Raw genomic sequence first — 19409 nt, forward strand, 5'->3', positions numbered from 1 at the left:
TTCTAGTTAATGTCTTTTTCTTTATATATATATATATATATATATATATATATATATATATATATATATATACTCGTTCTTGTTATTGTCGTTATATATTTTTTTTATGTATTGTTGTTGTTGGGAGTCTCTTCGGCTGGTGAGACTGTTAGAATGAAACCATACTATAAATGGAATAATATATGACGTGCCTAATGGTGCAGCTGCGTTTTAGAAATTTCTTGAAATCGTAAATACGAAGCTCAGTAGACAAGTGGGCCGTTATAAATATAGGGCCCAGTAATTTATTTCTTTTATATAAATTGGGCCATTAATGGGCTATCATGTCCTACAGTTTGTAAATCCGGCCCAAAGTCGCAAGTGCCGAACACGCGCTCTCCGACGCAAAGTTAGAATCCGAAACGCGGGTGAAGGTATCGAGATAAGAATTCGGAAAATGCATACAGTTCCCGCCTCAACGAAATCAAAACCCTAATTTCGTCACTCTCACTGGAAGTATTCTACAACGATTGTCCTCGCAGATCCTGCAGATTTTGCCCTGTAACGGATTCTGTCGATGCCTAGGTCCGTAATCTCTTCAGTAAATTATATGGGCCGATAGTCTCCATTTCGTTATCTTCGTATCGAAATTTAACCTTTTGGTTTTACGGTATCTTCTCCTTCTTCTGTTCGAATTCACTCATCCCCTTGCATTGTGTAAATTCCGGTTGCAAATTTGAGTTTTTGAAGTGGGTTTTGTTAAAATTTATTTATTTTGGCGTAATGTACACTCGTCGGGTTTGGCTGGGCTACTTCTTACCCATGCGTATGAGGTTCTAGGGTTAATCGATTGAGATAGTCATCATCTTTCTCGTACTATGTTAATCTCTTACAGGTGAAATTCATCTTGGAAATTTGTCTTTCGTGCATTTTGTGTTCGGAATCTAAAATTTTCTCTCTTGTCGTGGTTGGGTGATTTTAAGATGACTGGAGGTAGCTGCAGCGTAGGTTCCAAGGAAGCACGCCCCACTTTGGGTGATATGACTAACCTCCCCAGCAAAAGAGGAATATCTTCGATTCTGGGTGATTTTCTACTCAAATCTGGTGATGAGTCTGGTAATACAGCCGTGCGGGAGAAATCGGGGGTGAAATTCTCAAAGAGGTTATGTTTAGTTGTAGAGGACTTGGTCAAGGAGAGTTCTAGAGGAAGTGATAGCAACACAGGTTCTTCCCCTTTCGAAGATAACACCTGTTCTGGTTGTTCGCCCGTTGAAAATACTGCACGTGTTGTTGGAAAAGAACCCGAGGAATCTAATCATGCAGAAGATGCGTTAGACGTTGATGCTCAATCTCTTAAAGCTGGCGACGGTAATGCTGCAGTGGAGATTGCCAACGAAGATGGTGAGAAGGACCGATACATGTCATCTAGTAATTCTGTGCAGCCATGTTTAGAACATAGTGAGAAAGACACATCGGACATGCCCTCTACCGAAAATGAATGCAATGTTACTGGTGAGGGCATAGCCAAACCTGTTTTCAGTACCGGTTCCGAAGGTTGTGATATATTGACGACGGGGGGAGATGAAGCTACACGAGGCCGGGAGTTGCCTGATTCCCAGGGTTTCAGATCGTTTGAAATGAGTAGATGTTCATCCATTGACAGGATGGGACATGTGGATCACAATATGGGAGCTGACCTTCTGAAATCTTGCTCTTGTTCATTTTGCCTGAAAGGTTTCTGATTTTCTTAACTTCTGATCGATCGTCTCACTTGATTTGATCTAATTCGATTGTGGCTATACTCGATCTTTTCAGCTGCATATATCTGGTCGGATCTTCATTACCAGGATATCAAAGGCCGATTATCTGGTAACTCACGTCAGACCTTTCGAGCTCTGTGTTAGATAACTGTGATCCGTGTATGGTAAGATCGATGTTTTTGCTCCATTTCATTTTTTTTATATATAAAAAAATAGTGTTGAAGAAGAGTCAGAAAGAGGCTGCAAGCTTGATCCAGAGGAATTCTAGAGGAAAGCAGACAGGTTTTCATGGCTCTGCGAACTCAACCAGTTCCATCAAACTGGAGTCTGATCTCGTGTCTCAATGGAGATCACTCTTTCTTAACATGGGTGATATCCTATCACGCGAAAGTAACCATCTTGTAAGTATCTCAAATCTTCCGCCGTTTTCTCAGCAAAAACCTTATTTTCCTACAAAGGTACATACATATATATATACATACACACACACACATATATGTTACGTTGTGTATTTGAGATGATGTCTGTTATATATTCCAATTTGCAGCAAATGAGCTTCGTCGCCATGATAGAGTTGCGGGATAATTGCAAGATGGATCTGGAAAGAGCTTCAAAAACGCCTCAGCAATAGATCGATGGAGCAAATCTTTACTGCTTTGAGACTGTAAGACTTCGAACGTCGTCTCTGCTTTTCAACTCGTTAATAGCCTCTGTAATTCCTGTTTCACGAAATCTTTTCCTGCTTATTCCACCCTCTTTTCAAGATTACAACTCTTAAAGATGATTTCAACTCTAATTCCAGTGTATATTTGTAATCGATTGAAGATTTAGCTTGAAATTGGACAAATTTTAAATTTCCATATAAAGGTTCTAATTAAACAAAAAAAAAATTTAATCAATTTCACCGCCTTACAAAAAAATGGAAAAAAAACTAATAATTTTTTTTTGCGAAATGACGTCACCCTTCACTAGACAAAACCCAGTAGCTGAGTTCACTCGTATATAAGGCAAAGCTATGACGAATTCTCAAACCCAAGATTCTCTCTCGTTTTCTCCCATTTTGTAGGAATTACAAAAAAAAATATATATATATTTTTTCTCTGTTCAAATGGCCACAGCTTTGGACGCCATTAGTTGCAGAGATGAGTTCATGGAAGCTCTTGAACCTTTCATGGAACCACCTTCTTCTTCTTCTTTTAAACCTAGCTTAACCCCTAATTTCACTAACCGGCATGTACCGGTGCCAACCCATATGGGTCTTCACCAGACCGGTCCGATTGGTTTAAACCAACTTACTCCAGCTCAAATCCTGCGAATACAAACCGGATTCTACTTCAGGCAGAACCAAAACCAAGGTCGCCACAGAAGCCATAAGGCTCCATCTTCTCACTGCAAAGTGAATCCCAATGAAGAACACAGCTGCAAGTGCAACATCCGGGCTAAGCAAACCGACAAAGCTTTACCGAGGGGTAACACAAAGGCATTGGGGCAAATGGGTGGCCGAGATCCGGTTACCTAAAAACCGGACCCGGTTATGGTTTGGTACGTTCGCAACCGCGGAACCAACCACCTTGGCCTACGACCAGGCCGCTTTCAAGCTCCGTGGAGACTTTGCGTGTCTCAACTTCCCTTACCACACGCGCCATGTCGACTACAATCCATTGCCGCCGTCTGGTAAACAAGAAGCTTCAGGCCATCTTGGACAACTTACCTTGGACGGAGTTCAAGAATCTGGCAAAAACAGGTGAGGGCTTCTCTGTAGTTTATGAAGCAGAGCCTGAAGTGCCCAAAATGGAGCAAGAACCTGTTTTTCCCAGCTTAAAAAAACCGGACCCGGTTATCTGAATGTCGGGCCCATGCCATGTCTACTAAGTACCGAGAAATGTGAAGGGCCCAATATCTTAAATTGTCATGAGAAATAGCCCACTTACTTATGCACCTTCTCACAAATTCTGTTGATTTTGTTTTTCCCACTTGCAAATTTTTATTCGAATTAGAATTTTAAATAAGAAATTGGATACCTTTTGCTTACTCGAAAAAAAAAATATGCCTTTTTCTATTTCAACAAAATTTTGGTGACATTTTTCTTAAGAACATAAAACCTAGTAGTATATCTTTCAACGCAAATACATGTATACATAACCTTGTATGTATTCAATGTATATATACATATATTGATATATATAATAGCAGTGTAAATTAGGCTCGACCCTCAAAGCAGGGACCAAGTTCCCATGCAAAACTACACGTGTAAAAAAAACTATGGGAGATGAGCTTCAAAGGACCATACTTCCCATGCAACATTGCATTACTTTATTAGTTTTCTTCAAATTAAAAATAAAAATAAAAAGTAAACATTTTGGTTTTTTATATGAAAAAAGAGGAGGAACAAGAAAACCTTCCCCTGATCTCGATCGTATGGCCGAGGACCCCAATAATAAACAAAGCGACCAATATGATAAGGGTTACAGTTTCATGTACCCTAATAAATTAATGGGCACGTCCCTTATAGCTCCCTCACATGGCTCATTAAAAATATGACAAAAGTTCCACGTATTCATATCAAACTGTGTTCTTGATTTAATATACCATAACATACATGAGTTTTTTCTGACATATATATGTGGTTAATCGCTCTTCGCCAATAATGGAGAGTTTAATAAAGTATTATTAGGGTATAATAATAATATTATTATTATTATTATTTCAGTTAGAGGCGCCAAGGATTGCGATGGTTGAGTAATGGTGGAGGAGACCATCTTTCCACGTTCGAAAGAGAGAAACTGAGTTTAGTTTGTCAACACTTAAAGAGTTTGGATTCGTCTTTGTCATCTTTTTTTTTTTGTCTTTCTTTGAATCTTTTTTTTTATTTTCATGTTTTGTGTGTGTTTTTCAACACGTGGACACGGCCCTCTTTTGAGTGGATTCCAACTCCTCACTTCTTACTTTATAACTAAGATTTCTTAGATTGATGGATTTTCTTTTCCCCACCATATTCCTAATCCTCAATGCCCGATAAAGAAGGGAAAAAAAACTATGGATATAGTAATACTTTCTACATGATCTGTACGAATTATTATGTCGAAAGCTAATTATCTTTACATCGTTAATTACAAAATAAAATCGATTGACCAATCTCAATATCATCAAAAGAATCGTCTTTTATTCCGATCAAATGATTCAACATATACCACATATAATTTAAGGTCGCTTATATATATATATATAAACTATCTATATAAGTTTACTAATTTACTTTGTAACTCGTAGATGTTAGTTTGGGGCTCACTAGTCTTAGAAATCCCATGTTCGAGTCGATTGGCGGAATGGAAGGTGCAATTTAATTGTTCCAAAGGCCGCTTCCGGACCTATATATATGGGATAAGTTGGACCGAAATTAACCTAGTGAACCTTATCGTTACAACAACAAAAAAAAAGTTGACTAAGTCGCATGCATTGTCTTTGTTACAAAGAGATATTTATACACTATACGCATATTTTTGAAGGAAAGTAAATCATACGCAAGTCTAATTAAGGGTTTGGATTAATTTTGCTCAAGTTGTTCGAAATACACATATTTAACAGATATAGCACTTGTCATTAGTTTATCCTATGTGTTAAATTAAGGTAAATGCCAAGATATATAATCCGAAATTACGATATAGAGATAGATAGCTCGCAATGTAGCAAGTGAAGTAATGGTTTAAGAAAGGAAAATCTAATCCGTTTGATTCCCTTAATTTGTAAAGGTACTCATGTTATCCGTTATCTCTTATCTTATCGCCTCACCAAATATTTCAACGTAAAGTTTGATGTCAATTTTTACCATAAAAACATAGAAACTGTAACCGTCTTCGTATATATGTTAAACTTATATACATATAATAATAAAAGCCTAGCAATTTATATATAGCCATCAGCATATCGAATGCAAATTTATACGTTATATATAAAACCTTGTTTAAATCTTTATAGTAACGTTAGTATCATGAATTAAACAAAAGGCATGCATGTAATGTAGTAGAACTGGAACAGGACTTCACTTCAAACAAAAAAAAACTTGGAAATTCGAGGGTTTGTCTCTGTCATTAATTACTAACCAAAGATTGCACTAAATTTAAATGTTCTCAGACTTTGAAAGTAACAGACAAATTTGGATATGTCATTGTCTGACATGTTCCACGGTGATATGTGTCAAAGTTTCGGTCGACAAGTACACCGACAACGACATATATTCATCAAAGTCCAATTTATTCACATTATATATATATATATATATATATATATATGCGCACATATATATATATAAAATTTTGCACCCTTTTGTCTGACTGTTGCTATAGCTTTTATTTTGGCTTTTACTTTCCTTTTTATTTATTTATAGATGTGCAATATAAATATCTCTATTTTTAAAGTGTCAAATAAACATCCCAAGTTGATCAATTTATATCAAAAGGTCGCATCGATAACACTGTCATGATTTATGTAGTATAATAAAAAATTAATAAATTGAGGTGTTTATTTAGCAATTTTAGAATCGTGATATTTATGTGATATATTTAGACTAATATTTGAATTTTCATGGAATTTCTTAAAATTTAACGTTCCATAAAAAAATATATGATATAATTAAAACGCGGTGACAAAAGGAGAAGCGAGAATTATGACTCTGTTTTAATTAATACACATTTGCATATTAATAAATTTACAAAATATACCATTCCACAAACCTAGCTATAAGAGTACAAAGACCCTCGAGCCTACATAAAATAGACCTCTCATATTCTCTGCGGTCATACATATGTATACATATATACATATATCATATTGTTCGTCTTTTTTTCCTAAAAACAATATGACGAACAAAGAACAGTCACGGGCATGTCAAGAACTTGCCCCATATGTCCTTTTACGACGTTCCATGAAAGGTTTAAGCGTATACCTGCATGTTTATCTATATATATATATATATCCGTTTGATAATATTTTATTTCGAAAGGTCTACGTACTACTATATATATAGTTATTTCATAGTTCGCATTCACATTCTTGGATGCATTTGTTTCCAGTCCACCAACCGTCGCAAAAAATCCATCACCTATAGAAACAATAATTATAAAAATATATAATCAGCACAAAATTATTGCAAAAACATGTATATATGTATGTATACACGAGTACATGCATGTACATATATAATTAAGTATATATATATACGAGTATTGCCTGGGTGGGTTCTTGCAAAGAATAAGACGCGTTGGTTTCCTTTGGGAACTTTGAGACAAGAATGCCAAAGCCTTGCCCTCTTTCTCTTAGCATCTAATTATTCACGGCAACATATAAAAAAACGGTGTTGAGTTCGTTAATATAAGAATCAATTATAGTAACTTTAATACGCAATTGGGAAAAAAAATTGTAGACATAACAGTATATATATATATATATATACACAATTAATTTTGAATACCTTAAATGCATCTTCATCGGTCCGATCATCGCCGATGTAAACCGGAAAAACATTGTTACAATCTCCAAATCCTGTATCAAACAAAACACAAATTGAGTTGTGAACATGTTTTGAAATGATTGCTAAGTCTACAGAAATTCTAGTATCATCCGCGAAATTTTTTATAATTAATTGGCCTTTTTAGAGAAGCAAATTCATGATGGCCATAATGATGAGAAATTATTATTAGTTTCATAAAAAAAGGAAAAATCCTAAAATAATATCTGAACTTTTCAATTTTGACAAAATAAAACTTAAACTTTGTTTTTTATCAAATAAAACTTGAACTTCATTTTTTAGTAAAAAATAAACCTGAATTTTATAATCTTTATCGTTTTTAACCCTGCTGCTGACATGACATTCCGATATCGTGACACGTGGACGATGATGTGTCAAATATGGTCAAAATATTGACTTGCCACATAGAATGTCGGAACGTCACGTTAGTAATAAGGTTAAAAATGACAAAGATTATAAAGTTCAGGTTTATTTTTTATTGTAACATGAAGTTCAGGTTTTATTTGATAAAAAACAAAGTTCAGGTTTTATTTTGTCAAAATTGAGAAGTTCATGTATTATTTTGGAATATTTCCTAAAAAAAATAGTTTTATTTAGGTGAAAGAAAAGACAGAAAAAGAGAGAGCTCACTCACCAAGTGACTCTAACAAGAACTCAAGGGCCTTCCCTTTGTCCCACTTAATTGTCGGACGGATTTCTAATACCTGCACGGTCCAAAAACAAAATTTTTAATTAATAAAATAAAAACGTGATATCGATACGCGTATGTAAGACTACATTATCGAATTAGAATTATCGATTTACACAAATTAAATTAAATTAAATGTATATCCCGACCAATAAGAGAGTTTAACGTCATACCTTCCGACCTTGGGTCAGCCTCAACTTTGGGTACTCCTTAATGACCGACCGAACCTGTAGAGCCAATTCGCTCCATTTCTGGAAAAAAATAAATAAATATTATTTACAGTTAGTTTCTTATTATTATTCTCTTTTATTTTTTTTACACATGTGCATGTGCATACACATACATACATATATATATATGTCTTTGTTGTAATACCTTCTCATCGACACATCGGAAGTGAACAGAGAGACAGAACTTGTTGTTCTCCACCATGGCTCCGGGGGTTGATTTTGTTTTATCCACGAGCTCTTTATAAACCTTTTCAACATAATTTTACGAGAAAGCAATCATAACAAGTTCGTATGTATTAATATATATTTCTATAAACACATACGTTATAATTAGAAATTACGGAAGAAATGGTTTTACCTCGTCGATAATGGGAAGAAACTCGCTCGCTGGTTGGAACACAACAGATGGGTTGTCCTGAAAAACGAACATCAAGCCTTACGTAAATAAACTTAGGATTCCACGGCAATTTTTGTTGGAAATTTCGATTTAAATAGTAAACAAGTAATTAATAAATACGTTGATGAATGGGTGTGTGTGTCTACCTTCTGGTATTTGGAGGAGCCTTTGGTAGGGCCTTTGATGTCCATTCCATGGCTACCAGCATAATACAGCTCTGCAAGCTTCACAAAGTTATAAACCTAAAAAAAAAAATCCCACCCAGACAAAAAACGATTAGTTTCTGAAAATAGAAAGTGTTTTATGGAAATCCTTCAATGTTTTATGGATGGGAGTTCTATAAATGGTAACCCTTCAATGTACCTTGTCTCTACATCTCCCGCTCACTATGGCAGTCGGGAAACACTTGGCCAGCTTTCTCACTGTTCTTCTCATCTGCAACAAGAAAACAGAGCACGGTGATATAGATGTGTATATATAAAAGTAAATAGACAAAGAAATGGTATGGATTTAATTATGATGGAAATCGAAGAAAAAAAAAGGAAACCTTGCTCGACATGAAGGCTCGTTCGGGGTCGTCGACGATGGGAGAGAGCGTGCCATCGTAGTCCAAGAACATAACGATTTGTTTCCCTCTCGAAGCTTCGATGATCTGCTCGAACATGTCCAGCGCCGAGGGATGCTGTATCTGTCGAAAGGACAGAAGGAAAACCAGTTCTGTAATTGACTTTCTTTTTGTTTTTATTTAACCATTCATGTCTTTTTTTTGTGTCGGAACTTACGATCCAAGAGTTTCGCTCCTCGGGGGAAAGAGAAGGAACAGATTTGAGGTGGGTAGGGGACGAAGCGCGCATGGAGTCGACCCAGGCGTTGATTCTGTGGCCGCCATTGATTTCGAGGTTATGGAGGAGCTTCTTCCTGGAAATCGAGATGTAACCAGGCGCCGTCGGAGGTTTCTGGGCGGAGGGGTTGGCGACGGCGACGGTGACGGTGATGATCCCGGACTTGGCTTCCGATGCGACGACGTTTTGGCTGGCCATTCTCTCTCTCTTCTCCACAAAACTCACTGAAAACAGAGGGGGAGAATATTCAGCACAGAGGGTGAAATGGTTCCTCCAGGACATGAAAAAACGACGAAATCGAGAAATTTGAGACTTACCCATTTGAGGAAACTAGGGTTTGAAGAGAATACCTGTTTTCGGGAATGCGATTAAGGTTGCCCCAAAAAAAAAAAAAGTGGATTTGAGAGGACAGAGAGAACAAACGAGAAGGGGGGAAAAAAGATGCTCTGTTCTTAGAATCCCAAGTGTTTGCCACTCTTCGAAGAGGATGGAGAGAGAGATGGTGGGGATGTGAGGGAGAGGGAAGACCGAGTGGCTGGTTAATATAGCGATAGGTGTGGGACCCGTAGGCCCCATCTCCTGGGTCCCTTGTAGCCGGCCATGCCCATGTGGGTCCCATATCCCCACGGGGTCCCCACGGCCCAGACACACACGCTCTCTCTCTGTGTCTTTCGTGTACGTCGTCGTCTAATGTAAGCTAATGTCACCGAATATGATGGAACGAATAATCAAATCCAAGGACAAGGACCATTGAATCATCTCAGCAACGAATCGGACGCAGTTGAAATAACAATTGCCCACTTTGAGTTATACATTGCATTTTTATTACTTTTGTTTGTCATATCCCCAAATACATCGTTACAGAATTATTCCGGTAAAATTATTTCGTGACTTACCAAAAAGGAAAACTAACGGTGTGGTTTATGTATCATTCGTGGAAGAATAATCTGTGCATATGATTCCAATGTGTATGGCCTTAATATAATTACTCTCTTATGGTCTGAATCTACGCGTAGACATTAAATACCTAGTATTTTCAGCGTTCTACTAATTATGTTATGGAATTCAGACACAATTTATTTAGATCATTTATTATTTGATATACAATGGTATAATAATATGTCAAGAGAAACAAAGATATGTGGTAGGACGGGATATCCGATTTTAGAATACTCACATCCATTCGAATCCGAATCCAAATACGAATCTCCAAACAACAACGAATCCGAATTCATATAAGAGTAATAGAATTTTTAAAAACAAGTACTCGTAAGAAACCTATTTAGTTTTGTTATAAATAATTATACCTTCCATCTATATAATATTTTCATAAAATATAATTGTTTTTGATGAAATAATTTCACATTTTACAATATCGTCTAAAAAAAATTATATTTATCTAGATGCGGATACCACCGAATACACAAATATTATTTCGGATACCCGTAGTAAATATTAAATTTGGAATGCAAATTTTAAAATAAAATATCCGAAGGTTTTAATAATAAATCTAAATACCCATAGTTTTTCTGAGTATATGGCCCGTACTGGCTCGGATGAATGATCCGTACGTACGTGCGCGATGGTGAATGATTTCCGACCGTACTCGAAAGCTTATAAATCTTACGGGAACCCATAAGTCAATGGTTTATCAAGTTCATGGGTCCCGATCGATTTATGTACACGGTTTTCTGAATGATTACGTGCTTTGTTTAAAACACAAAATACATAGAAACGAGAATTGCCAAAATAATGGGGGGTGGGGGGATATGACATAATATAGTACGAGGTAACATACACACACAAACACATCACAAGTCCAATAATGCGCCCCTTGGAATCTGACATCTAGAAACTAACAGCACCTAAAACCAGCTGCGAAATTAATTTCAGATTGATACATAAATTATTTTCGGTTTAGTTCTAAAGTCAGAAGAATATCGAATTTTCTGTAATAAAAACACTTGCAAAATTACAAAGCAAACAGGTTAGGAAACTAACCATGTGGAAAAGTTTATTTTAATCATTATGACTTTTAAAATTTATAATGTCGGAGAAGACGACCAATGGAAGTCTTGCTTGTTTGACAAGAATACGAATAAGATTCTTGGAGACCGGAACTGGACATTTGACTAGGAAGAGGATACGACACCTAATTGAAGCAGCCTTTGTTCGTACCATCTTCTAGTTCCAAAATTTGATTCCTTCGCATGTGACGGTCAAATTTTCACCATCTGAATTCTACTGCCGGATGGTAATTTATTAATATATATATATGTATATGTATAAACATTCAAACTCTAAATAATTATGCGATTAGGCGAGATTTTGAAAGGTATATTTTCGGGTATTTTTGTTCCATGTGAAAGTGTTTAAGCAAAAGGAAACATTCGAACTCGATAAGAGATCAGTATTCCTTATATGGTCGAATCTGTTGGCAATTGACGCTACTGAAGATATTGTTATGGGGATCAATTTAAATCGAACAAGAGTTATGGCGAGACTTTCCTATAACCTTTCTTTTTCCGCCATGTGCATGCATTTTTTTTTTCTGGTTCAATGTATGTTGAGCCCCAATGTGAACGCCATCAAACGAATATATTTAGTGTAAATACACGACGACTTTTTGGTCTAAGCTTTGGTAAAATACATCCATTGGCAACAACAACAACAAAAAAAAGATATATATATATATATACATACATATATACACACACACACTATCAAATACATAAACACGACACATACAAAGTCATTCGGACATCACATACGGATGACGTATGCTTACATATTATCAATTGTTTATTGGGCAAATGACAGGATTCACGGGCGATCCCAGAGATATAGATTCTTTCAACCCTCTTAAAACCCATTGAGTTTTATTTTCCTTATTTTAAATAACTTCTTCACTACAAGAAAAAGGCGAGATAAAGCTGCAAATAAATACAGGTTTTTTTTTTAAAAAATATTATAAGGTTCCGATTGCATGCTATTATAAAATTAAAACCCAAAAGGTTAGTAACTGGAAAGCGAACCCGTGTTTCTCGGCAAAATCTACGCTTTTAATCTTCCTCTTGATCTTGTTCTCACCGTCATCATATGCGTTATTGTTTCTTTTTGTTTTCTTATAAGCCCATAGGCCATAGGCATGCGTATTGAGTTTAATTATATGTTTGGTCACTCCGCAAGTGACTTTTCATAAATTATTTTTTATTTGTTTATTGTATAAGATATATATTAATAATATCCGCATATATCTCTAATAACAAAATATCTCGATGATTTCCAAATATTTTCTATTTTTAAAAAAATTTATTATGCATAAAAATTTTATTGCCCAACAAAGATTTCCCATCCACAGGAAATATATTATAAAGTGTATGAAGACAAACGTTTTTCCACACACAGGCAAGTTATATGCATGCACGTCAAAACTTGAAACCAAATCCGCATAGAAACTTTTGAATACCGTTCGAATTCATCTTATATTTAAAAAAGGGAACCCTTCAAACTATATATATATATATGTATATCACATAAGAAATACTGATTCATGAATAACCACAATAGCCTTCAAGAAACATATATATATATATATATATATATATTTACTTACTAAGCACATCTCTCTTTTTAAATAAAATTTTTGACAATGCAAGAGACTAAAGGTTCACAGATATATAATTGATGGTTGCGCCAATTATAGCCTGGGTTATATAAATTAATGGCATGCATATTGCATAATTCAGAGTGTGGAATGTGGATCTTAGGAGAGTTGTTATCAGAATACGCCGTCCAACGACGGGAGGCATCGGGAAAACTCGAAACGTGTCAGGCGACAAGACCCATTTGACTCTTTCTGTCGTGCTTCGAACCCAACACCACACGTGTGACTCATGCACGTATCTGAACCTTCTCCCTTGGTCGGCGGGTCTCTTTAATTTAATTGCCCTTTCTTCTCCCGTAATTACCTTTTAACTTTTATGATTTAAGATAAAAGAATGACACGCGTTCACGCGTACATGCACCCACATAACCCAATTTAATCGAAAGCAAATCGGACCGGGGTCCGGTTTATCCTGGTCAATGACAATTTGTCGAATGGACCCCACTCGGAATTGGGTATATACCAAATCAAGACTGTGAGTGCTCGTGCGAAGCCCATGTAGGCCCACAGGCTCGTCACGCGCGTGTATACCACTTCCCTGGCCCACTTTGAAAATGCGTCCCTTTTTGAATGAGTTGAATTGAAACGATTGACTCATCATTTCTGAAATTGATGTGTATCTATCTATTTTAATTTGGACATAGTTTTAATTCATAACACCAAACTAAAAAAACATAAAATAATTCCTTTAATTTCATCTAAATGACTATATATAGATATATATGTTGCTTTGTTATTTCCGAAATTGAAACTTATAATAAAAAAAATTTCCAAGCACGTAGGGTCAATTATCAGTCACGACATGTTGTAACGTGGGAAAATGGACATAACAGGTGAAGTGGTAATGACGTGTAAAGGCTTCACATGGAGTGAAGAATGACACTCGCATCGCATCTACATGCAAAGAGCTCATTCTATGTTTCTTCTCACTTTCCCTCTCCTTTTTTTTTTTTATTTTTCATTTGTCTTCTTTAATCCTTTATATGCCAATTCATGCAGATAGGACAAATTTTGAACAAAACCAAATATGTCATTTTCTTCTCTTACATGTGATGACATTATACTATATAATGTTCTGTGTAATTTTTGTCATAGGAAAAAAAATATTTTGGATTAATGTGGATCCCTATTCTTTTCAATTACTTTTTACTGCTATTTGATGAGTATTCTTGAAAATCATAGCTGTTCCTTAAAGGTCTAAAATATTTATTGTGTATTGTAAAATGTTCGAAAATATGAAATATGACAATTATGTATTTAGGGAATTTACATATAGTCTAATTTTTACAATTTATAAAAAAAATAATAATAATGTATCAACACAATAACATACAATGTACATAAAAAGTCATTTTGTTGGAAACAGCGCAATAATATTATTTTAATGGAAACAAATAGAAAGTATTAATATTAAACTTTACAAGTATTTATTAATTTCGTGAGATATATCAAAATAAATATGAATACGTAAATTAATAAAGCTGTAATTTCTGAGGGGTCGGCAAACTGTACATTTGTTTTTTTTACTCTTCCTCATTCAAAGTTCAAACTTTGGATAGGAGAGTCAAATGGGGACAGAAAACACATGACAGGTAAACGGAAACAACTGCCGGAGAACTAACGGTCTCGTATCGGCCCTATACTTTCGGTCTTGATAATGGGCCCACGGCCCTTGTGGGTCCATCTTCGTCTTTCTATTTTTTTTCCTCTGATTATATATATATATATATATATATATATATATAAATTTATATTTAAATTAAGCAACAACAAAATTTCAAACTGAGTTTGGTTCTTCAGTGTTTATATATTGATGAACTCTAAATATCTTTTCCAGAAGGCAATGATTTCTTCTAGAATTAAATCCGCTTATATTTTTTTTATATATTTTGTTTTTGTAAAAAAAACAATATTTATGCAATGGTATTTCAAAATTAGAATATGAAAAAACGAAAATTTAGAATGAGAAAAATGGAATGATAATTGAACTATACCCATGGGCCCGTAACTAATCATTAAATATTGCAAGTTAGTTAACCAAAGATTAATATCCATGAAAGCTTGATAAATCCTAAGAAAATCAATATACGTACTAATTTCAGTTATTCTTGGAACCCTTTTTTTTTTTTGGTAAAATTCTTGGAACTCTTACCAATCGTTATGATCTTAATCCATTAGCTGGTAATGATTAGTATGATGGTTTCCCCTTATCTCATCATAATCAAACACGATTTAATTGATATAATATATATACATCATAATTCATAAATTAAATAGAATTTTAATTTTATTGATTTTTGTGAATATAATGAAAACAAAAAATTAAATACAGGTATGGTGATCCATGCAGTTAAAGACGGTGAAGCGGTGGGGACAACCCTGGTAACTGTGCCTGGTAGGCAACACGTCGGAATGATCTTCATCCACGTGTCATACAGACGTGTCCCCTCTTTAAGGTTGTTTCCTCTTTTTTTACGGACAAATGATTTTCTCCAGCGTGTTGTTGGGATTTTTTTTAGGAAGAGCATAAAAACAATGAATAAATTTCATTTTATTAAAATTACTTTAAAATGTAAATATTACACCTGCTCTCCTTTTCTTTCATTATTATTCACAACGTGTGAGGAAAAAACATATGCAAACATAAGAAGATTCTATCTAGAGGGGAGCAATTGGCAATTAAAATATAAATTGGCAATTAGGGAGCAATTGACAATTAAAATATAAATTGGCAATTAGGATATAAATTAGGATGAAGGTTCGATTCAGAAACTGTTTATTCGTTATTCTAAAATTTGTACCAAAATATATTATTCGGTTTAAATTTCGGCTCTTGTTAAAATTTAATGTATATATTATTGTCTAGACCAGGCACTGGCCCATAACCTAGATTTTCTAGATTTTTTTAAAGGACAGACGAAAAAGTAATAGAGATATATCCGCTTGGTCTTAGATCAGGCCCATAATCTTAGATTCCCTAACGATCTGTACATTATTATATATTATAAGTTGTTGGAAACCTCTTCCAACGGTCCACTAGACTTGCAGGTATTTCAAGACATCAAAGATTCAATTCTCCACATCTTTGATGTTTTCAACGGTGAGGTGACGCAAGTGCATGGTCTTCATGCGCAAGATGGCGCCGGCAGGGTCGAGGCCTTTGGGGCAGGTGGCCGTACAGTTCTTGATGGCCCTGCACCTGTACAATTTTTTATTATCTTCTGTGATGGCCTGCAGCCTCTCCTCCGTGAACTCGTCCCGGCTGCCATCACATATTATCGTATAATGAACCCATTACTCTTATGTCTGATCTCTATTGATAGAACTCTTACCTGTCGCGGATCCATCGGTAGGCATGGAGGAGAGCCGCCGGTCCGTTGTACTCTTCGGGATTCCACCAATAGGCCGGACAGCCCGCACTGCAGCACGCGCACATAATGCACTCGTACAGACCGTCCAGCTTCTTCCTGTCCGCTGGTGACTGCCTGTATTCACGACCATCCGTAGGTTTCCGCTTCGTCTTCAACCACGGTTCTATGGCTCTACATGCACTCAAAACCACCCGAACAATTCAGAATCAAGACCAGAAACTCGACCGAAAACAAGAGGAGCACATATATACTATATATATATATATAAGATGAACGTGGGCTATACATATATACATCCTTACTTGTGCTGCTGATAAAAATTGGTAAGATCGGTGACGAGATCTTTGATGACGTACATATGAGGAAGGGGAGTGATGGTGATGGCCTTGGAGGTGTCTGGATGTATGGGTTTAAGACATGCAACAGTGTTTGTCCCGTCGATGTTCATGGAACACGACCCACATATCCCTTCTCTGCATGACCTTCTATAACTTAAACTTGGATCTTCCTCCGCTTTTATCTTTTGCAGTGCATCCAATACCTTTTTTTTTACAAAAAAACCTAAACTTAATTAATATAATAGACTGATATATTTATAGATATATATACCATGGGACCGCATGCGGAGAGGTCGACGAAGAAGGATTGGAGAAAGGGCTTAGTTTCCGGCTTGTCTGGGTTCCATCTGTAAACCCTAAACTCCTTCATCATCACTTTGTCGTAACCTCTCGATGTCTCTTTCGTCGTCTGGTGAGTCTTGAGGGCTCCTCGGGCGTGTTCTTGTGCAGCTTCGTGCCCTTCTAGAACCGGAAAATCTCCGCCGGTCACGCTGCTCATGCCGTGGCCGTATCCCTTCTTTACTCTCAAGATTCTCTCCGCCGCCACCGTGCCGCAGATGCTCCGCCGCAACATCGCCGTCGTCATCTCTTTTTCTCCGGCGTCCTTTTTTTTCGGTGAAGAGATTGATTTCTCGTTTGGGAGGAGTTGGTCTACGCATAAAAATGGTGAAAATGCAGAGAGACTGTGCATGGCGACAACACGTGGACAAAAACGGAGTAACGTGTCACTTGCAGTATTAATCTACAGTAGAGTATGCTTACACAGTACATAGTTCGGGTTTTAGACTTGTAATGAATTTAATGTTACGTTTCTTCGGTTGGTAGAGATGTCAAAACCATAAAGCGAGCCCATATCGACCAAATATTTTAAAATTTGTCCATTTAATTTTAATGGGCTAAGCAGCCCAATTTACCTTTCACGCTTTCGAACTGAACGACTCGAGAGAATTCGCGTTTTGTTTGGATTTCATTTTTTATTTATTTTGTGTTTAAAAAACGACATGAAATATTTTATCCTTGGAATATATTACAATCAATGAGATCAAATGTATTCTAAATTTCTAACTGTATAATCAAATTCCACATGCAATTGAAGTGATTTGTATTTATTTGATTATCATTCAGGTGTAACCCAAGAGCTTATTCGGGGGGTCCATGTATGTACTTGTGTGGCAGTCGGGTCGGGTCGGGTCGGTTCTGGACCCTTAAGATCCTGTTTATAGAGAGAGGAGACACGAGACCATTTTGGGGGATTTGTCAAAGCAGCGTTCGTTTGAAAGACGCCTCGGATCTTGAGCTCTTCGCAAAAAACAAAGACGGACAATCGCATAAAAGTCAACGGTCAATCTCTGCCACGTTTCTCGATTGAGATGGTGCCACGTGGACGTCTCTGTGTGTGGCGCCCAGGACCACCTTTGACCGAACCGCACGCTCGTTCTTCATGGAAATGTCTCTGTCGTGTTACCCCTCGCCGACGCTAAAATTCAGATTTGTTGTTTAAATTCGTCACTCGCAATCTCCAGACTCCCGTAATAGAATATTATTAAAAACTCAAAATGTTTCATGCAATGCTTATCACAAAATATTCCATGTATATATATACACACCGGAGTGTTTTGACCTCTTTAAAAATTATGCAGGGGTTAGCATCAAATTTGAATAATCATACATATTGACCAACCGCCTCAAAGAAATTACAGTACATGCATGCATGCTATGGCTCTTAATAATAGTTTAATATAAAATATACGACATTTTACATCCTATCTCTCTCATGAATAGTAGTCATATTTATAACTTTTTTGCATCTTTTAATCTTTACTATGCAATGCCATATATTTCATATCATTACACGAAAATATTTATCCGAGACTAGGTTTTAAGATGAATAATATTTGTTTTAGTCAAATACACCACGTAAATATACATATATTAATACTACATTCGTATCTAGAATGCAGATCACTACAAAAATCATTTTCAACGGAAATGACTGATCAAAATCTGTTAAAAAATTCGATTTCTTAAATATCCAATTTTCTGGACGAGATAACATACCCTCTAGAAACGATTTGCATGTAGTTTTATGTGCCGAAAGATATAAATTAAAAACCCTAATTCGTGGTTGACTCTATCAAAAGTGTGGGGGGAAGTATACAAGAGCCATCATAGGTTAAAATCGAAGCACAAAGTCAAAAAGGATGGGCAAAATTAACAGTGATTTGTAAAAACTAGAAAGAAATAAAATGATGTTTTATTTTTTGGCCCAAGTGGTGTCTAATCATAATTGCTACGACTTCCAACATTAAAACGATTGTTGGGGTTTGGTGAATTGATCATCCTGGCCGCTGCCGGACATCGCACCTTGACTTTTCCGTAATTCCCTATTTCCCCATACGATCAAATGAAGTTAATAAAATACACCATAATATCCAATATATATATATATATTGGTAAAATCCAATATATTTGTTTCGCCTAATCATCGGGCTCCTTTGAAAAATTGTATACCAGTATATAAAAGATCCCTACTCATACATGATATTACATATACATACACGCATATATATATATATAATGCAAGAACTTTATATATTTTTAGATTTTAATTAA

General features: G+C 35.9%; 3 protein-coding genes across 8 annotated transcripts; 1 reads left to right on the top strand and 2 right to left on the bottom strand.

Moving 5' to 3' along the window:
- Positions 1-423: 423 nt before the first annotated feature.
- LOC104819305 lies at positions 424-2556 on the top strand. Of its 2 annotated transcripts, none has more exons than XM_010549320.2 (5): positions 424-564; positions 963-1713; positions 1795-1848; positions 1956-2140; positions 2287-2556. In XM_010549320.2, exons 2-5 carry the CDS (start codon positions 963-965, stop codon positions 2368-2370), a joined length of 1074 nt encoding a protein of 357 aa, XP_010547622.1. In that variant the 5' UTR covers positions 424-564; the 3' UTR covers positions 2371-2556. The 2 variants fall into 2 exon arrangements, with proteins under 2 accessions (XP_010547622.1, XP_019058688.1); XM_019203143.1 differs by lacking the exon at positions 424-564 and adding an exon at positions 577-649.
- Positions 2557-6392: 3836 nt separating this feature from the next.
- On the bottom strand, positions 6393-9917 carry LOC104819307 (probable trehalose-phosphate phosphatase J). Of its 2 annotated transcripts, none has more exons than XM_010549322.1 (12): positions 9771-9917; positions 9361-9644; positions 9126-9266; positions 8942-9013; positions 8725-8820; positions 8540-8596; positions 8327-8428; positions 8125-8202; positions 7898-7967; positions 7207-7277; positions 6966-7058; positions 6393-6837 (listed from the first exon to the last, which is right to left on the bottom strand). In XM_010549322.1, exons 2-12 carry the CDS (start codon positions 9616-9618, stop codon positions 6781-6783), a joined length of 1095 nt encoding a protein of 364 aa, XP_010547624.1. In that variant the 5' UTR covers positions 9619-9644; positions 9771-9917; the 3' UTR covers positions 6393-6780. The 2 variants fall into 2 exon arrangements, with proteins under 2 accessions (XP_010547624.1, XP_010547623.1); XM_010549321.1 differs by having other exon boundaries at positions 9738-9917.
- A 6001-nt stretch (positions 9918-15918) lies between these two features.
- Positions 15919-17435, bottom strand: LOC104819308 (succinate dehydrogenase [ubiquinone] iron-sulfur subunit 3, mitochondrial). 4 transcript variants are annotated; one of them, XM_010549326.2, is made up of 4 exons: positions 17068-17435; positions 16815-16999; positions 16420-16629; positions 15919-16349 (listed from the first exon to the last, which is right to left on the bottom strand). In XM_010549326.2, exons 1-4 carry the CDS (start codon positions 17380-17382, stop codon positions 16157-16159), a joined length of 903 nt encoding a protein of 300 aa, XP_010547628.1. In that variant the 5' UTR covers positions 17383-17435; the 3' UTR covers positions 15919-16156. The 4 variants fall into 4 exon arrangements, with proteins under 4 accessions (XP_010547628.1, XP_010547626.1, XP_010547629.1 ...); XM_010549324.1 differs by having other exon boundaries at positions 16761-16999; XM_010549327.2 differs by having other exon boundaries at positions 15919-16286; positions 16420-16638; positions 16761-16999.
- Between the last annotated feature and the right edge of the window lie 1974 nt (positions 17436-19409).

This window comes from Tarenaya hassleriana, unplaced genomic scaffold (assembly GCF_000463585.1).
Source record: "Tarenaya hassleriana unplaced genomic scaffold, ASM46358v1 Cleome3, whole genome shotgun sequence".
Lineage (NCBI taxonomy): Eukaryota > Viridiplantae > Streptophyta > Magnoliopsida > Brassicales > Cleomaceae > Tarenaya > Tarenaya hassleriana.